At 57.8% G+C, this 11,768-nt stretch overlaps 4 protein-coding genes across 4 annotated transcripts; 1 reads left to right on the forward strand and 3 right to left on the reverse strand.

The window, feature by feature from the left end:
- Positions 1-150: 150 nt before the first annotated feature.
- On the forward strand, positions 151-3,323 carry C8Q71DRAFT_738905 (uncharacterized protein). Its single transcript, XM_047922683.1, has 4 exons — positions 151-620; positions 673-2,071; positions 2,126-2,307; positions 2,355-3,323. The coding sequence occupies exons 1-4, from the start codon at positions 477-479 to the stop codon at positions 3,120-3,122; spliced, it is 2,493 nt and encodes an 830-aa protein (XP_047783110.1). The 5' UTR covers positions 151-476; the 3' UTR covers positions 3,123-3,323.
- A 424-nt stretch (positions 3,324-3,747) lies between these two features.
- C8Q71DRAFT_349364 (uncharacterized protein) lies at positions 3,748-6,192 on the reverse strand. The gene is made up of 4 exons (XM_047917990.1): positions 5,073-6,192; positions 4,971-5,011; positions 4,721-4,915; positions 3,748-4,659 (listed from the first exon to the last, which is right to left on the reverse strand). The coding sequence occupies exons 1-4, from the start codon at positions 6,070-6,072 to the stop codon at positions 3,829-3,831; spliced, it is 2,067 nt and encodes a 688-aa protein (XP_047783111.1). The 5' UTR covers positions 6,073-6,192; the 3' UTR covers positions 3,748-3,828.
- Positions 6,193-6,717: 525 nt separating this feature from the next.
- C8Q71DRAFT_349276 (uncharacterized protein) lies at positions 6,718-8,807 on the reverse strand. The gene is made up of 13 exons (XM_047917989.1): positions 8,603-8,807; positions 8,455-8,547; positions 8,380-8,404; positions 8,247-8,328; positions 8,149-8,193; positions 8,082-8,095; positions 7,924-8,032; positions 7,728-7,870; positions 7,620-7,677; positions 7,492-7,559; positions 7,237-7,440; positions 7,072-7,173; positions 6,718-7,008 (listed from the first exon to the last, which is right to left on the reverse strand). Exons 1-13 carry the CDS (start codon positions 8,623-8,625, stop codon positions 6,922-6,924), a joined length of 1,053 nt encoding a protein of 350 aa, XP_047783112.1. The 5' UTR covers positions 8,626-8,807; the 3' UTR covers positions 6,718-6,921.
- A 1,771-nt stretch (positions 8,808-10,578) lies between these two features.
- On the reverse strand, positions 10,579-11,733 carry C8Q71DRAFT_885146 (mRNA turnover protein 4-like protein; the record flags this gene model as incomplete). The annotated part of the gene is made up of 5 exons (XM_047928543.1): positions 11,557-11,733; positions 11,435-11,493; positions 11,282-11,379; positions 11,132-11,231; positions 10,579-11,076 (listed from the first exon to the last, which is right to left on the reverse strand). The coding sequence occupies exons 1-5, from the start codon at positions 11,582-11,584 to the stop codon at positions 10,579-10,581; spliced, it is 783 nt and encodes a 260-aa protein (XP_047783113.1). The 5' UTR covers positions 11,585-11,733.
- Between the last annotated feature and the right edge of the window lie 35 nt (positions 11,734-11,768).

The raw sequence follows: 11,768 nt of genomic DNA on the forward strand, positions 1-11,768 counted from the left end.
ACTTATTGGACGACGGTCTCGAAGACATCCCCGAGCCCGACCCATCGCAGTACGCAAGCAGCGACAGTGTCTTAGCACCATTAGAGTTTGCTTGTTGCGGAATATAAGTGCAGAATTCATCATCATCAAGCAACGACAGTCACTTCAGCGACTCAGACGAGGCGCACGTCAGTCACACATCGAGCCCGGCTACCCATCTCCGCAACGACACATACCAACCTCTCGTCCCCGCTCCCCCAGCGCTCGACGGGTCCGTCGTTCCAGAGCAATCCGCTCAGGAGTCTGTGCACGCAGACCAAGCAGCGTCGGCAAACACTAGGCCTTCGACTCCGCCAGACCAACAGTCTCAGGCGTCGACCGCACCTTTGCCGTCCACCCCCGTCGCTAGCAAAGCTTCAAGCAGACACCTCCACTCTGTCTTGTCTTTCGGAGGAGCCAAGTTCATCGAACAGCTTCGCGCAGAGTACGCCGACGAGATGGGAACCAAGACAGTTCAAGTCAGCCTAGAGACGTTCATGCGCGAGTTTGTACCGGGCCCCGATGTGCCCCCGCCTTTCGCAGTTGAGGCGTTCAATCCCGCTAATTTCCAGCATAAGGAAGACCGCATACGCGACGAGTTGGTACATATCTCCTCCGCTTCACACAGAATGTCTGGGTTGATGTTGCCTACAGTGCAAGGTGGCCAACTCCATCTTCAGGCAGATGCCCGCCGAAGCAAACACAGAGAAACTCGTGGCGAAAGATACGTACATCTGGCCCGACCCCACGGACAAGAACAACTTTGAAGTAAATACAAGACCCCACGTCATGGTGTATCCCGAGAATGACGAAGCCCGACATGCGTATACCCTCACTTCGCAGGCACTGAAGAAGAAGAACGAGGCAGAGAGGGAACGATGCCAAAGGAGGGAAGCCAGAACTGCATGGTCATGGATGAAGCTGTTCATCGAGGCGAAGACCAACTCCAATGACTGTCCTTTTGTTATTCCACTAAGCATGAAGCAGAACTCGGAGCTGGTTCCTGAGAAGGCTGAGCTGCCGCAGATGGCCAGTTCGTCGTCACTCGAGCCTGAAGGATCGGCGCAGGTGACGGACCCTCTCATCGCTTCAACTTTGTCCACCTCAGCGACCCCAGGATTGTCGGCTCAGTCAACAGCACGTCCGACAACTTCCGCTACCGAGGCGTCAAAGCCGAAGCCCCAAGCGTTGCCCTCGTTCCTTCGTACGTACACGAAAGGCGGGAAGCAGACAATGGGGCAGATGGTCCAGTACGTATCCAAGATTTTGCAAAGGCAGTTCCTGGCATACGTCTTCACCATATTCACTTGGCGCGACGTGGCGTGGCTGCTCCGATGGGATCGCGCCGGGCTCATTGTCTCCGACCCGTTCAATCTCGTGAAGGAGCCGCAGCACTTCCACACGTTCCTCTACCGATTCGCCTGCATGAGCGAAGTGCAGCGAGGCCGCGACCCCACGGTGATACCGGCGACCCATGAGGAGGTCGAGCTCATGTGCAGCATCAAACAATTCGACTCCAACTGGCACAGGATCCAGTACACGAATACATTGAATTCGGGCTGGCCGATCTACAAGGTTCTGGTTCCAGAGGAGGACGTGATATCGAAGGCAGAGCTCGAGCAGGGCGCGAAGGCGACGCGGGCCGTGTCCGAGAGCTCACCGAGCCGCGAATTCCTCGTCGGGAAGCCACACTTCATGACCGGCTCCCCCACCGGAGGGGGAACGAGGGGTTGGTTTGCCTACGATATTACCAATCAGCGGCTGGTCTTTCTCAAGGAGTGCTGGCGCTTGGACGCGCCGACGTATCATCCGGAAGGTGAAGTGTACTTGCGTCTTCACAGCAAGCAAGTGCCATATATTGCAACCCCAGTTGCCGCTGGCGATGTTCGCGATGCGACTGGCGGCATGCACCACACCCGCGCGCAAGATTTCTTCCTGGACCCACCGCCCAAGCTCATTCAGTACCGCATCATCCTGAAGGAGATCGGTAAACCGCTCGAGGAATACGAAACTTCCTTCGAATTGATGTCTGCTATGTATTGCTGCATATATGGTGTGTCGAGCATTCACTCCATATCCTTGCGCACCTGCTAACCTGTCGTGCTAGCACATATGAAAGCATGGACAGAGGGCGAGGTACTACATCGAGACATCAGCAGAGCAAACCTTTTAATGTATCCCTATCGTAATGACGATGGGGAAATCGAGTGGCTGGGTCTGATTGTCGACTGGGGTCTGTGCAAGTACAAGGACGAGTTGGGACTACCGCAAGTGCAGAACACTCGCTCGGTGCGTATTTGTGGTTCTCATGTCACAGACGACTAAACCTCGCGCAGGGCACTTGGCAGTTCATCTCTGCCGTCTTGCTCGCACATCCCGGGGTATTTCCGCATGCAGTGTGGCACGACCTGGAGTCGTTTGTCCACGTCCTTCATTGGTTGTGTCTGCGGTTCCACAAGACGAACTACTCCGATTCGATGAAACGCGATATGTTACTCGAGCACGTCGGCATTGTCTACGACCAGACCTATTCAACATCGAACGGCATATCTGCTGGCGGTGAGGCGAAGTTGAAGCTCATGCAAGAAGGAACGCTTCCCTTCACGCTCGTAGCGGGGTCTACGGGCCAGAGAGGGCCAGGCCTATATCGTCTCCTGACCAACCTCGCAGCTCTCTGCAAGGAGCACTACAAGTGGTTGAAGCCCCAATTGCCAACTGTGACGCCCGAGGAGGATCAGGATCAGGATCAGCCCCAGCGTTCCCGAAGCCGCCTTCTCCCCCCTCGAAGGAATGTCGTATCTGCAGTTGAACCGACGATCTCGGAGGCGCCTGCACAGCCTGTTCTCGAGAACCACACGAAGATTCTCGACGTGTTCGAGACGATGTCGCTGGGCAAATGGATACCGGACAAGAAGATCGAGGATCAATTTGCGCACTCAAACACGACGATGGACCAGCAGGTGAAACTCAAGAGATCCTCCGAAGAGTCTATTAGTATCAGTCTAGACGAGAGACCGGGTAAGCGCATCAGGAGTCCAACCGGTAGCGCGTCCGTGTCGATTGCGCCTCAGCTGGGTTCGATCTCGGAGAACCTCAAAGGCTGAGCGCTGAGCGTTGATCAGGAGAGTCGTCGTGAAGCAATCGTGAAACCTGTTGGGTGCAGTTTCGGTGACATTTGGATTGGCGAGTACTGTTCACGAGGCACCCTGTAATGTATGATCTTGCGTTTGTGTCAATGTTGTATCAATATAGAGGCATCACTGCTATGGCCATGACAGTATATCTACCGTGTACATCCAATCGCCGCGCATACAACTTATAAGCGTGACGACGTCAGCGATCTTGAGCCCGTCTCGAACGACTTGAGTCTAAGTTGAGTTGTGTTAGCCTCATGACCGGGCGCCGAGCCACCGCTTCACGGAAGAAATCCACCTCCTAATCAGATGTGTACATACATTCGTCGTTGCCTGCTATTCCGCCCGTGTTGGAGCAATCAATGGTTCTTGCTGGTGAGCGGGTCCCTCCAATCCGACAGGACTTTCGCCATCCATCCCGACGTACACGTCCGCACACACACGCAACACAAATTCGATGTTTGAGACCATAGAAGCATACTGCATAGGGGAAGTGATGTAAGTAAGGGCTGCATAGTACTGTACACGGATTGCGTATGTTACATCACTTTCTACAAGCCTACACTTCGTCATGATGGCTGCCACCCGTGGCCGAGCTCGATATCCACGCAATTCAAGGAAGAAAACCCAAGGAGCAGAACGCCGAAGAAAACGAATAGGATAAGTTAACATTCAATCACGACGACGCAGACGAGCCGACCGCGCGCAAGCAACCGTGCGCGAACGCGCCCGCGTCGCACGACGTGACGCGCAGGAGCTCGCGCCAGTCCAGCTGGCCGAACCACCACAGCAGCGCGCGCGTGCCCAGCACAGCAGCAACGACACCGAGGATTTCGACATACGGGTTCGTCTGTCGAGCGAGCAGGCCCGTGAGCGCCGTGCGCAGACGATCGCGGGGGGCGACGAGACGTACCCATATCGAAGCCCACGCGCTCCGCCGCGGCGCGGTGTGTCTCCTGCCTGCGGGGGTCCGCGCCGCCTGTGCGTTCGCGGACCCGTTCTGCGCCTGCGCCTGCACTTGCGCGGCGCGGAGCTGTTCCAGGAGTTCCCGCCGCTCCTCGTCTACGAGCTTCATCACCTCTTCTTCCTGCGAAGAAGACTGCGCGCGCTCCTCCTCGAGGGCAGCGATCCTCTCCATGGCCTCGCGTAGGTTCTCCTCCGCGCGTGTCTGGCCGTCTCGTGCCTCGCGCAGCGCCGCCTCGAGCGCCGCCACCTTCGCGGCGCGCTCCCGCTTCTGCGCGTCCAGCTCTGCGGCGCGTGCAAGGACTTGAGTATATCGGTTCTGCAGCTCGCCGAGCTCCCGTTCCTTCTTACTCATCTCCGCCTGGAGGCGAAGCTTGTCCTCCTTGAGCGTGACGCAGTCCGCCTCACTCGCGGCCGCACGCTCGTCCGACGACTGCTTCGCGAGACGCTCCGCTTCTGCCGTGAGTTCGACCTCGGCCAGTCTGCCTTGCAAGAAACCGACGAGCTCGTCCTGCACGTTGGCTGCTTCCTTCGCTTGCTTCAACTACGCCGTATCGTCGTCAGTCACCGTCGATTGGTCGTGTTCAGACACAAGACGCCCTCACCTCTTCCCGGATGGCAAGCGCGGTCTGGACCTCCTCCAATGACCCGAGCTCCTCGCGCTTCTCCTCGATCGCCTCCTGGAGGCCCTTCATCTCATTCTGCGCCTCCTCGAGTTCGCGCCGCATGTTGTCGCGTTCGTGCTCGAGCACTGCGACCACGCCCTCCTTGCTGCGCAACGACGCGCGGGCCTCGTCCAGCTAGAGAACACGATGTCAGCTTAACAACTCGGACACATAGCGCGTCTTAACGCACCTGGCTCTGCACGTAGCTCGGGTTGATTGGCAGCGGCTCCTCTACATGCATAGGCTCCCGTCAGCGACCGCCGAACCCGACACCAGGCCCACGCAAACGCACCAGTATGGCTCTTACTCCCACTCGACACGCTCGTCACGCTCCCCTGCCTCCTGAGTATACTCCCCGGCCGCTTCATCGACAAACTCAGCACGCGCGTCCGCTTCTTCGCGCTCGGGCCTGGGCCCGCCTCCTGGCCCGACGCTGCGCCCGACTCGACCGACGTCACGCTCTTCACGTCCGCCTCGTGCTCGACCGACGTCCGTGGCTCGGACGGCGGCGGCGTCATCGGGAACGCTTGTCCATCCCCGTTCGCAGGCTTGGTGGTGGACTCGGGCGGCATCCCCGTCGCGATCGCCTCTGCGAGGGCCTTCGCAGTCGGCGCGCCCGCGGCAGACGCCATGCTACCCGGGCGGCGCCTCAACGACAGCGAGAGCACGCGCGAGCGCGGTTTCGCCGCCGCGGCGCTCAAGGCTGGCTCGGACGTCTTGCTATGCAGCGACGCGGACTCGGAGCCCGACGCTCTCGCCGCCCTGCTGTTGAGCAGGCTCTCCGCGATGGCTTGCGCCTGCGCCTGCCCGCTGAGATTCGGCTCGCTCGACATGTGCATGACGCCCGCGGGGCGGGTCCGCTTCGACAAGCTGAGCACCCTCGCGCGTATCCCATGGGGTCCGTTCCCGTTCGCAGTCGGCGCGATGGGCGTCTTCGAGTCGTCCAGCCCCGCCTCCGAGTCGCTCGAGCCCTCCCTCAAGTGCGCCGTCTCCGAGGGCAGCGCAGGCACCGACACCGCGAGGCGTCTGTCCGCGTCCGTCTCGATGGCCAGCAGCGCCTCGGCCGTGAGCACAATCGGCTCGCTCGACATGTGCACGACGCTCGCGGGGCGTCTCCGCAGCGAGAGCGACGAGAGCCGCGATCGCGATCGCCTGCGCGGGTGGCCGGGCGACGGCGAGCCGGGCTCGGACGGCGCAGGCGAGGTGGACCGCCCGCGCTCGATGTCGATGGAGTCGGGGGTGAGGGGGACGAATGGGAGGGAGTTGGTCGCCTTGGGCGGGGTGCTAGTCATGTTGTCGTGTGATAGTGCTGTAGTATGCAGCTGTGGTGGTGATTGTTGGTGTGCTGGTCCTGCAGCAGGAACGCTCGAGCGGTGTGCCCGGATGCGGGGTCGGTGGGTGTGGGTGTGAAGAGGGGAAGGGATGATGGTAGCGGTCGGCAGTCCTCAGCGGGCTGATAAGTAGGATGTCGTACACGAGGCCGGTGCATGGCTCGACTCTGGGGCGCGATGAGTGGGATCCGTCTGTGCGCCATCAATGCAGTGTTGGGTCTGGGTGCGTGGACGGCCGAAATGAAGTTCTGCGCGGGCAGGAGAGAATTCCGGGGCAGGGCACTTGCAGGGCACGTTGTCCATCGCGTGTGATCCTCCTGCTCGCCCGCTGGCTCATCCACTCCTCCCCGCCCCAGCCTATCAGCACGCCGCGCTCACATGTGCTGCCCATCGATGCGTACATCCCACAACGCGTGCACACAACGTGTTCAGACCAGCTTCCGCGCCCCGTCCATGACGTGCATAGCCATCCATAAACATACCAGTGCCTACTGTACAAGCCACGGACAGTCCAGCCTACGTGTTTCGTCGCCAGACGACGTCAATCCAAAGTAACGACAGAAGTGCAAGACAGATTCAACAAGTGTCGACAGAGTCTGAGTGAGCGCTCCTGCCAGGTGCGAATTCGGAATCAGAACCTCAAGATCAATGACTAAAAGGCACCGAGAGAAACTCGAGGAGGAGGAGGAGCGGAACATCCATTCAACGGCTGGGAACGGAGATGGGAGAACAAGCCGTCGGTCCACGCTAACTTTCGACTTGCTTCTTCAATGGTGGAAGATGGTGGAGTGTTGCTGCGACTCGGACTTTTCAGAAAGTCACGGATGGGCGGCTCGGAGCCTGACCAACACTCGCGCGACTCGGCTTCTCCGAGCTCTTCCTCGGCAGCGCGAACATCTACGTAGCGAGTAGTACAATGTTCAGTTGACAAGACGTCGACGTAAGTACGAGGGTACCCACCTTCACCGTGCCCACGTCGCTGGACTCGCTGGGCGAGGGGCCCTTGTCCAATGAGTCGATCATTTCATGGCTCTCGACGTCAATGTATACCTCTTGGCCGGCCTGAAGAATACCAACTATGCGTCAGATAACCGTAGCATGGGACAAGGAAGAGATGTGAATGACCGAGTTCATTACACTAACCCGCTTCCCGTACTCGCTCTGCATCTGGAGGCCCTTGATCTGTGAGCGGCCAAGCTCGCTCGCACTCGTGCCCACGCCCAGGCCGTTCCCGTACTTCCATCCAGCACGCGAGTTGAGACTGGACATCAATGAGTTGGTGTACAGCTTCGACAGAGGCAAGTTGAAGATCAAGTGGAGACCGGCGGGCTATAGAGAAAGTTGAGTCGTCGATTGTATACGCTACCGCTGGGCACGTACCGTAGCAAGGAAGAGGACGAGATCGATGATAGCGCACAAGGCAGTGATCAGACCTGTCTGGACAGTCACTGCGACGCAGAGCAAACTGTTCGTAAGGAGCTATCAGATGCACGCGTTACGGCACTCACTCCTGATGATCTTGTTGACTACATCATCGGTCTGAGAGAAGCCAGTCTTGTGCTTCCTCTGCAAGACATATCAGTGTAAGTGAGATGCAGCACAACTGACAGCCATACCAGGTGCCAGACGAGAGAGATACAAATCATGGTGTCGGCAACGGCAGAAAACGCCAGCCAAACAATGACGATGACCTCGAACTGCTGGAAGTGAGTGAACTCGGGAATCATCCCAACAGCGATTGCCGTTCCGATGCCACCGCCTGTTTATCGGTCAGTAAATGTGATTGGCTACTTCCCCTAGACGAGCACTTACACCACTGGCAGAGCGAGCAGAACATAATGACACAGACGGCGGTGATACTGCCCGTAAGGACCTTGACTCGCCATGCGAAGAACATTTGAACGAATAACGCAATGATCGCCTAGATCGACATGAGTGCCAAACATTGGAGTGACACGAGGATGTTTTACCGTCATAGCAGGATCTGTTGTGGACTGATCAGTCAACAATGCATCGGAACGTATTTGCATCACTTACCCGTAGCGAAGACCCAAGACGCGTAGTTCAGACTGGCAAGGTCACCTGGACATGACGCCCTGAGTCAATGATGCAACTTCGAGCGCGTCTCGACCCACCGAAGTCGTTGACGAGAGGCAGGTAGGTAAAGGCGATGTCGAAAGCGCAGTTGAGAGTATCGCAGAAGAAGAGGAGCGCGACCTAATCGAGCGGTTATTAATGACGACAATCTACGTGATGGCTGATACTTACGAAAAGCTTCATCCATATCTTGTCTCTGCAGTGGATGATGAGAGGACTACCATGATGAGGGGCGCGCATACGTACCGCTTGTATACAGTGAAGTAGAGGAACGTCTGCGTAATCATGATACCATACAAGACGATGTTGAGGACGACCCCGACAAAGATGGGGCCGTATCTGTATGAGGTAGAAATCGGTGACTACGAGCACGGGAACGTTGACAAACACCCACGTTTCCGCCGCAGGTGATGACATGGTGCCGGAATTCTCTACCGCAGAGAATGATCACGGGTCGTTACAGTGTGCCCAGATAGTGTGATGCGTCGGGTAGAAGGGAGGCTCGAAGCGTCTTTCGCAGACGCAAGGAGATGTCGCTGAGGGTGCCGCGGGCTTGAGGAGGAAGAGGTGGGGGCGGGAGGGAAGAGGAGGGCGGGGGTCGTCGAACCATCAGCGCTGCCTTTATACCGCACCGCCGACGAGGGAGGGGACTGGGAGATGCTCGAGGGGATGGCAGCGAGTCGAGTGGGTTGACAGGCAGCGAGCTTGGGCGTTTCCAGCGAACGTCCGGATGGGGAAGTAGCACCTCCATATCGGGCGACGGGAGTCCTGATCGGGGCCACATGCGGATACCAGTCGTCCAGCGCTGGCACTCGCCGCCCCGCACAATGCCGTCACCTGCAGCGATCTCTCCCAGTGAGGCCTCCCGCCACAGCTGTTAAATAGAAGGCGCGGAAACCTCGAATTATCGTCAACACATGTCGCGAAGGCAGAGTGCACGCTACCTGCTGCACCGATCGACACGGAGTCCTGGGCACAAGTGGCGCAGCGGCTTTCGGGAAGTCACCGGCACCGAAAGTCAACCTTCCTTCGCCAGCTGACATCCGTGCGAAACACTCGCTGTGAGCCGACAATGCAAGCATGAAAGTATGACAAGACACTCCGCGACCTCGAGATGAAGCTGGGATAGAACAGCAGCTATAGCGCATCGAATCTCCGTTCTGATAGTAACTGCGAACTTCCCTGAGATGCTCGTTTTGTCAATCGGAGCTTCACCGATGCGAGTGACACCAAGTCAACGTTGTGGTAGCTCTGATATGCAGCAGCCTGTGAGTTCAGTATTTTACGACTCCTGAAATATCTCAACGTACATGCATGCCCGGGCCCTGACATCGCTCTTGTTCAGGAAACTGAGAGAAGAGGGGCTCGAAGAGGAACTTGTAACGCCAGTACTTGAAGTTGGCAAGATCGGCGAAAACATCCAGCGGGCTGATAGGCACGTTCAATCATGAGGCTCCCGAACGGAAAACCCTAAGTCGCATTTCGCGTCTGCGAATCATGATCATCTATTTCTCGCATATAATGAGCAGCTATCACCGGGCCAGACCAATGCATAACTTACGCTCCGAGCAGGCCTCAACCAGAAACCAGCATACATCACTACGGCCGTCCGCGCTGACCGGATGGCTGTCTGTAGGATCCTCGAGCACACCTGACACTCGACAGATTCAAAGTCAACCCTCCCGCGAGAATGAACTTCCAGGTGATTCCATGTGATGGTACCTAAACTTGAACCTGCCTGAATGCAATGTACCCGTGAGTCCAACCGTTGGGCTTGACCACAGCACCGATGAGCTACGGTTTAGACCGAGGCCCTCGCCACAGTTCGCTAGCTTGGGTAAGTAGAGAACCTATGATCATGAGTTGTGGAGCATCAACGGGAGATCGACGAAGTAAACGGGCGCAAGCGTCTCTAGTCGCTGCTTCGCGAACACCGTTACGTACGTTCAGTAGGAGTGCTGGCGCGGTGGGTGTCCCTACTAAGTGAGGTCGGGCACATCAGTTTCAAGGTCCGATGTCTGCAGATAAGGTTCTGTTCGGATACCGCAGTACGATTGAACTTAACGCCACGGCGTGAAGTTGCCACTGGTGCAATACCTCGTCCTCCGAGGAGAAGCTTCGCGTGCTGCGACCGTAGTCCGGGGCTTATAGTGCCAGTACAGTGCAGACCGATGTAGCGCACCGAGGAATTGGTGGGCAGACGCGAAGGGAGCGTGAGTCGTCTCGCGAGGTCGCAGAGACGCCGAGCAAACCACTGATCGAGGATCTGCATGCGAATGAGATAGACAACATCATCGATACAAACGAGACGAGAAAGCGAAGAATACACAGTACCGCACGCCGCACATCAGTGGGGGGCCACACGCCCGACTAGTCCTCCATCTCCTCGTCATCTCCCCCTTCTCCATCTACAACCTCGCCCTCCGGCGCCTCCCCGCCCGCCTTCTCCGCCGCGCCAATCTCCTGCCCTTCGATCTGTTGGACCTCCCCACTCGCTGCCTCCCACCGTGCCGTCAGGCCCACCCGGAACTTCACCATCTTCACACCCACGAGCTTGAGGAGCTGCGCCTGCTCCGGCGTAAGCGCCCTCCCCTTCTCGCAGACGGTATGGGGCGCGTCGAGCGTGGGGAGGCCGCGCACCATGCGCGTGCGCAAGCCGAGCTTGCGGAGCTGCTGCTCCTCGTTGTGCGGGAAGGGCTCGGGCGGCGTGGAGTGCTGCTGCATGACAGGCCCCACGGGCAGCGTGAACGTCGCGGAGGCGGGGTTCCCTGCGCGCGCGAAGTCGGGCTGTTGAAAGTCGGCGAACCACTCGAGCACTTCGGAGGGCGGGGAGGAGGTGAAGAAGAGCCCGACTTGGCCTTTTATTTGCTGTGTGGATCGGTTGTGTGAGTATGTGGTGAGACATCCAGTAGGGTGTACGTACTTTTGCGAGTTTGTGGAGACCCAGGCGATGCTCCTCTGCTGGCGTCATGCCTAATGCCTTCGCCATGACTGCCCCTCGGCCAAAGAATATTCGTGCCGAGCTGCATGATATTCAGTCCACGAGCGATGTATGCGTATCGATGTGACGCACTCTTTCCATAGTTTCCGCACTGTCTTCAAGTGCGCATTACGCATGTTCCCCACCTCGAATAACCAGCAGTACTCCCACTTATCCGCATTTTCTTGTACCTTGGCAGGCCGGCGTGAGGCTTTAATGCCACCAATTCCTCGGATAAGGACTCACCTCTTTCAAGAGAGCATTCTTCTGCTCCCGTGTCTTCTTTGAGACTTTTGTGAGGGAAACTACGCAGCTACCGCGGTAAGTCTCATGCCATGCCTCACCTCACACCGGTAGTCGAGACTCACCGAGTTTCTGGCGTTTTGACTTCGGCATTTCAAGACTGTGTTCCTCCCTTCAAGTGCGTGGTTTGTGTCGGATGCGAATACCTGTAGGAAGGGTAGCGGAGGGGGGTATGGTCGGCGGCGCGGATGCAGGCAGTAAACACGATTTTCACTAGAAGGAGGTCAAGGGAGCGCCCGTGAGGATAAGATGCGTCCGATCTGATCTCGCAAATTTG

Source organism: Rhodofomes roseus (genome assembly GCF_022264815.1).
Source record: "Rhodofomes roseus strain CIRM-BRFM 1785 chromosome Unknown C8Q71scaffold_3, whole genome shotgun sequence".
NCBI classification, from domain to species: Eukaryota; Fungi; Basidiomycota; class Agaricomycetes; order Polyporales; family Fomitopsidaceae; genus Rhodofomes; species Rhodofomes roseus.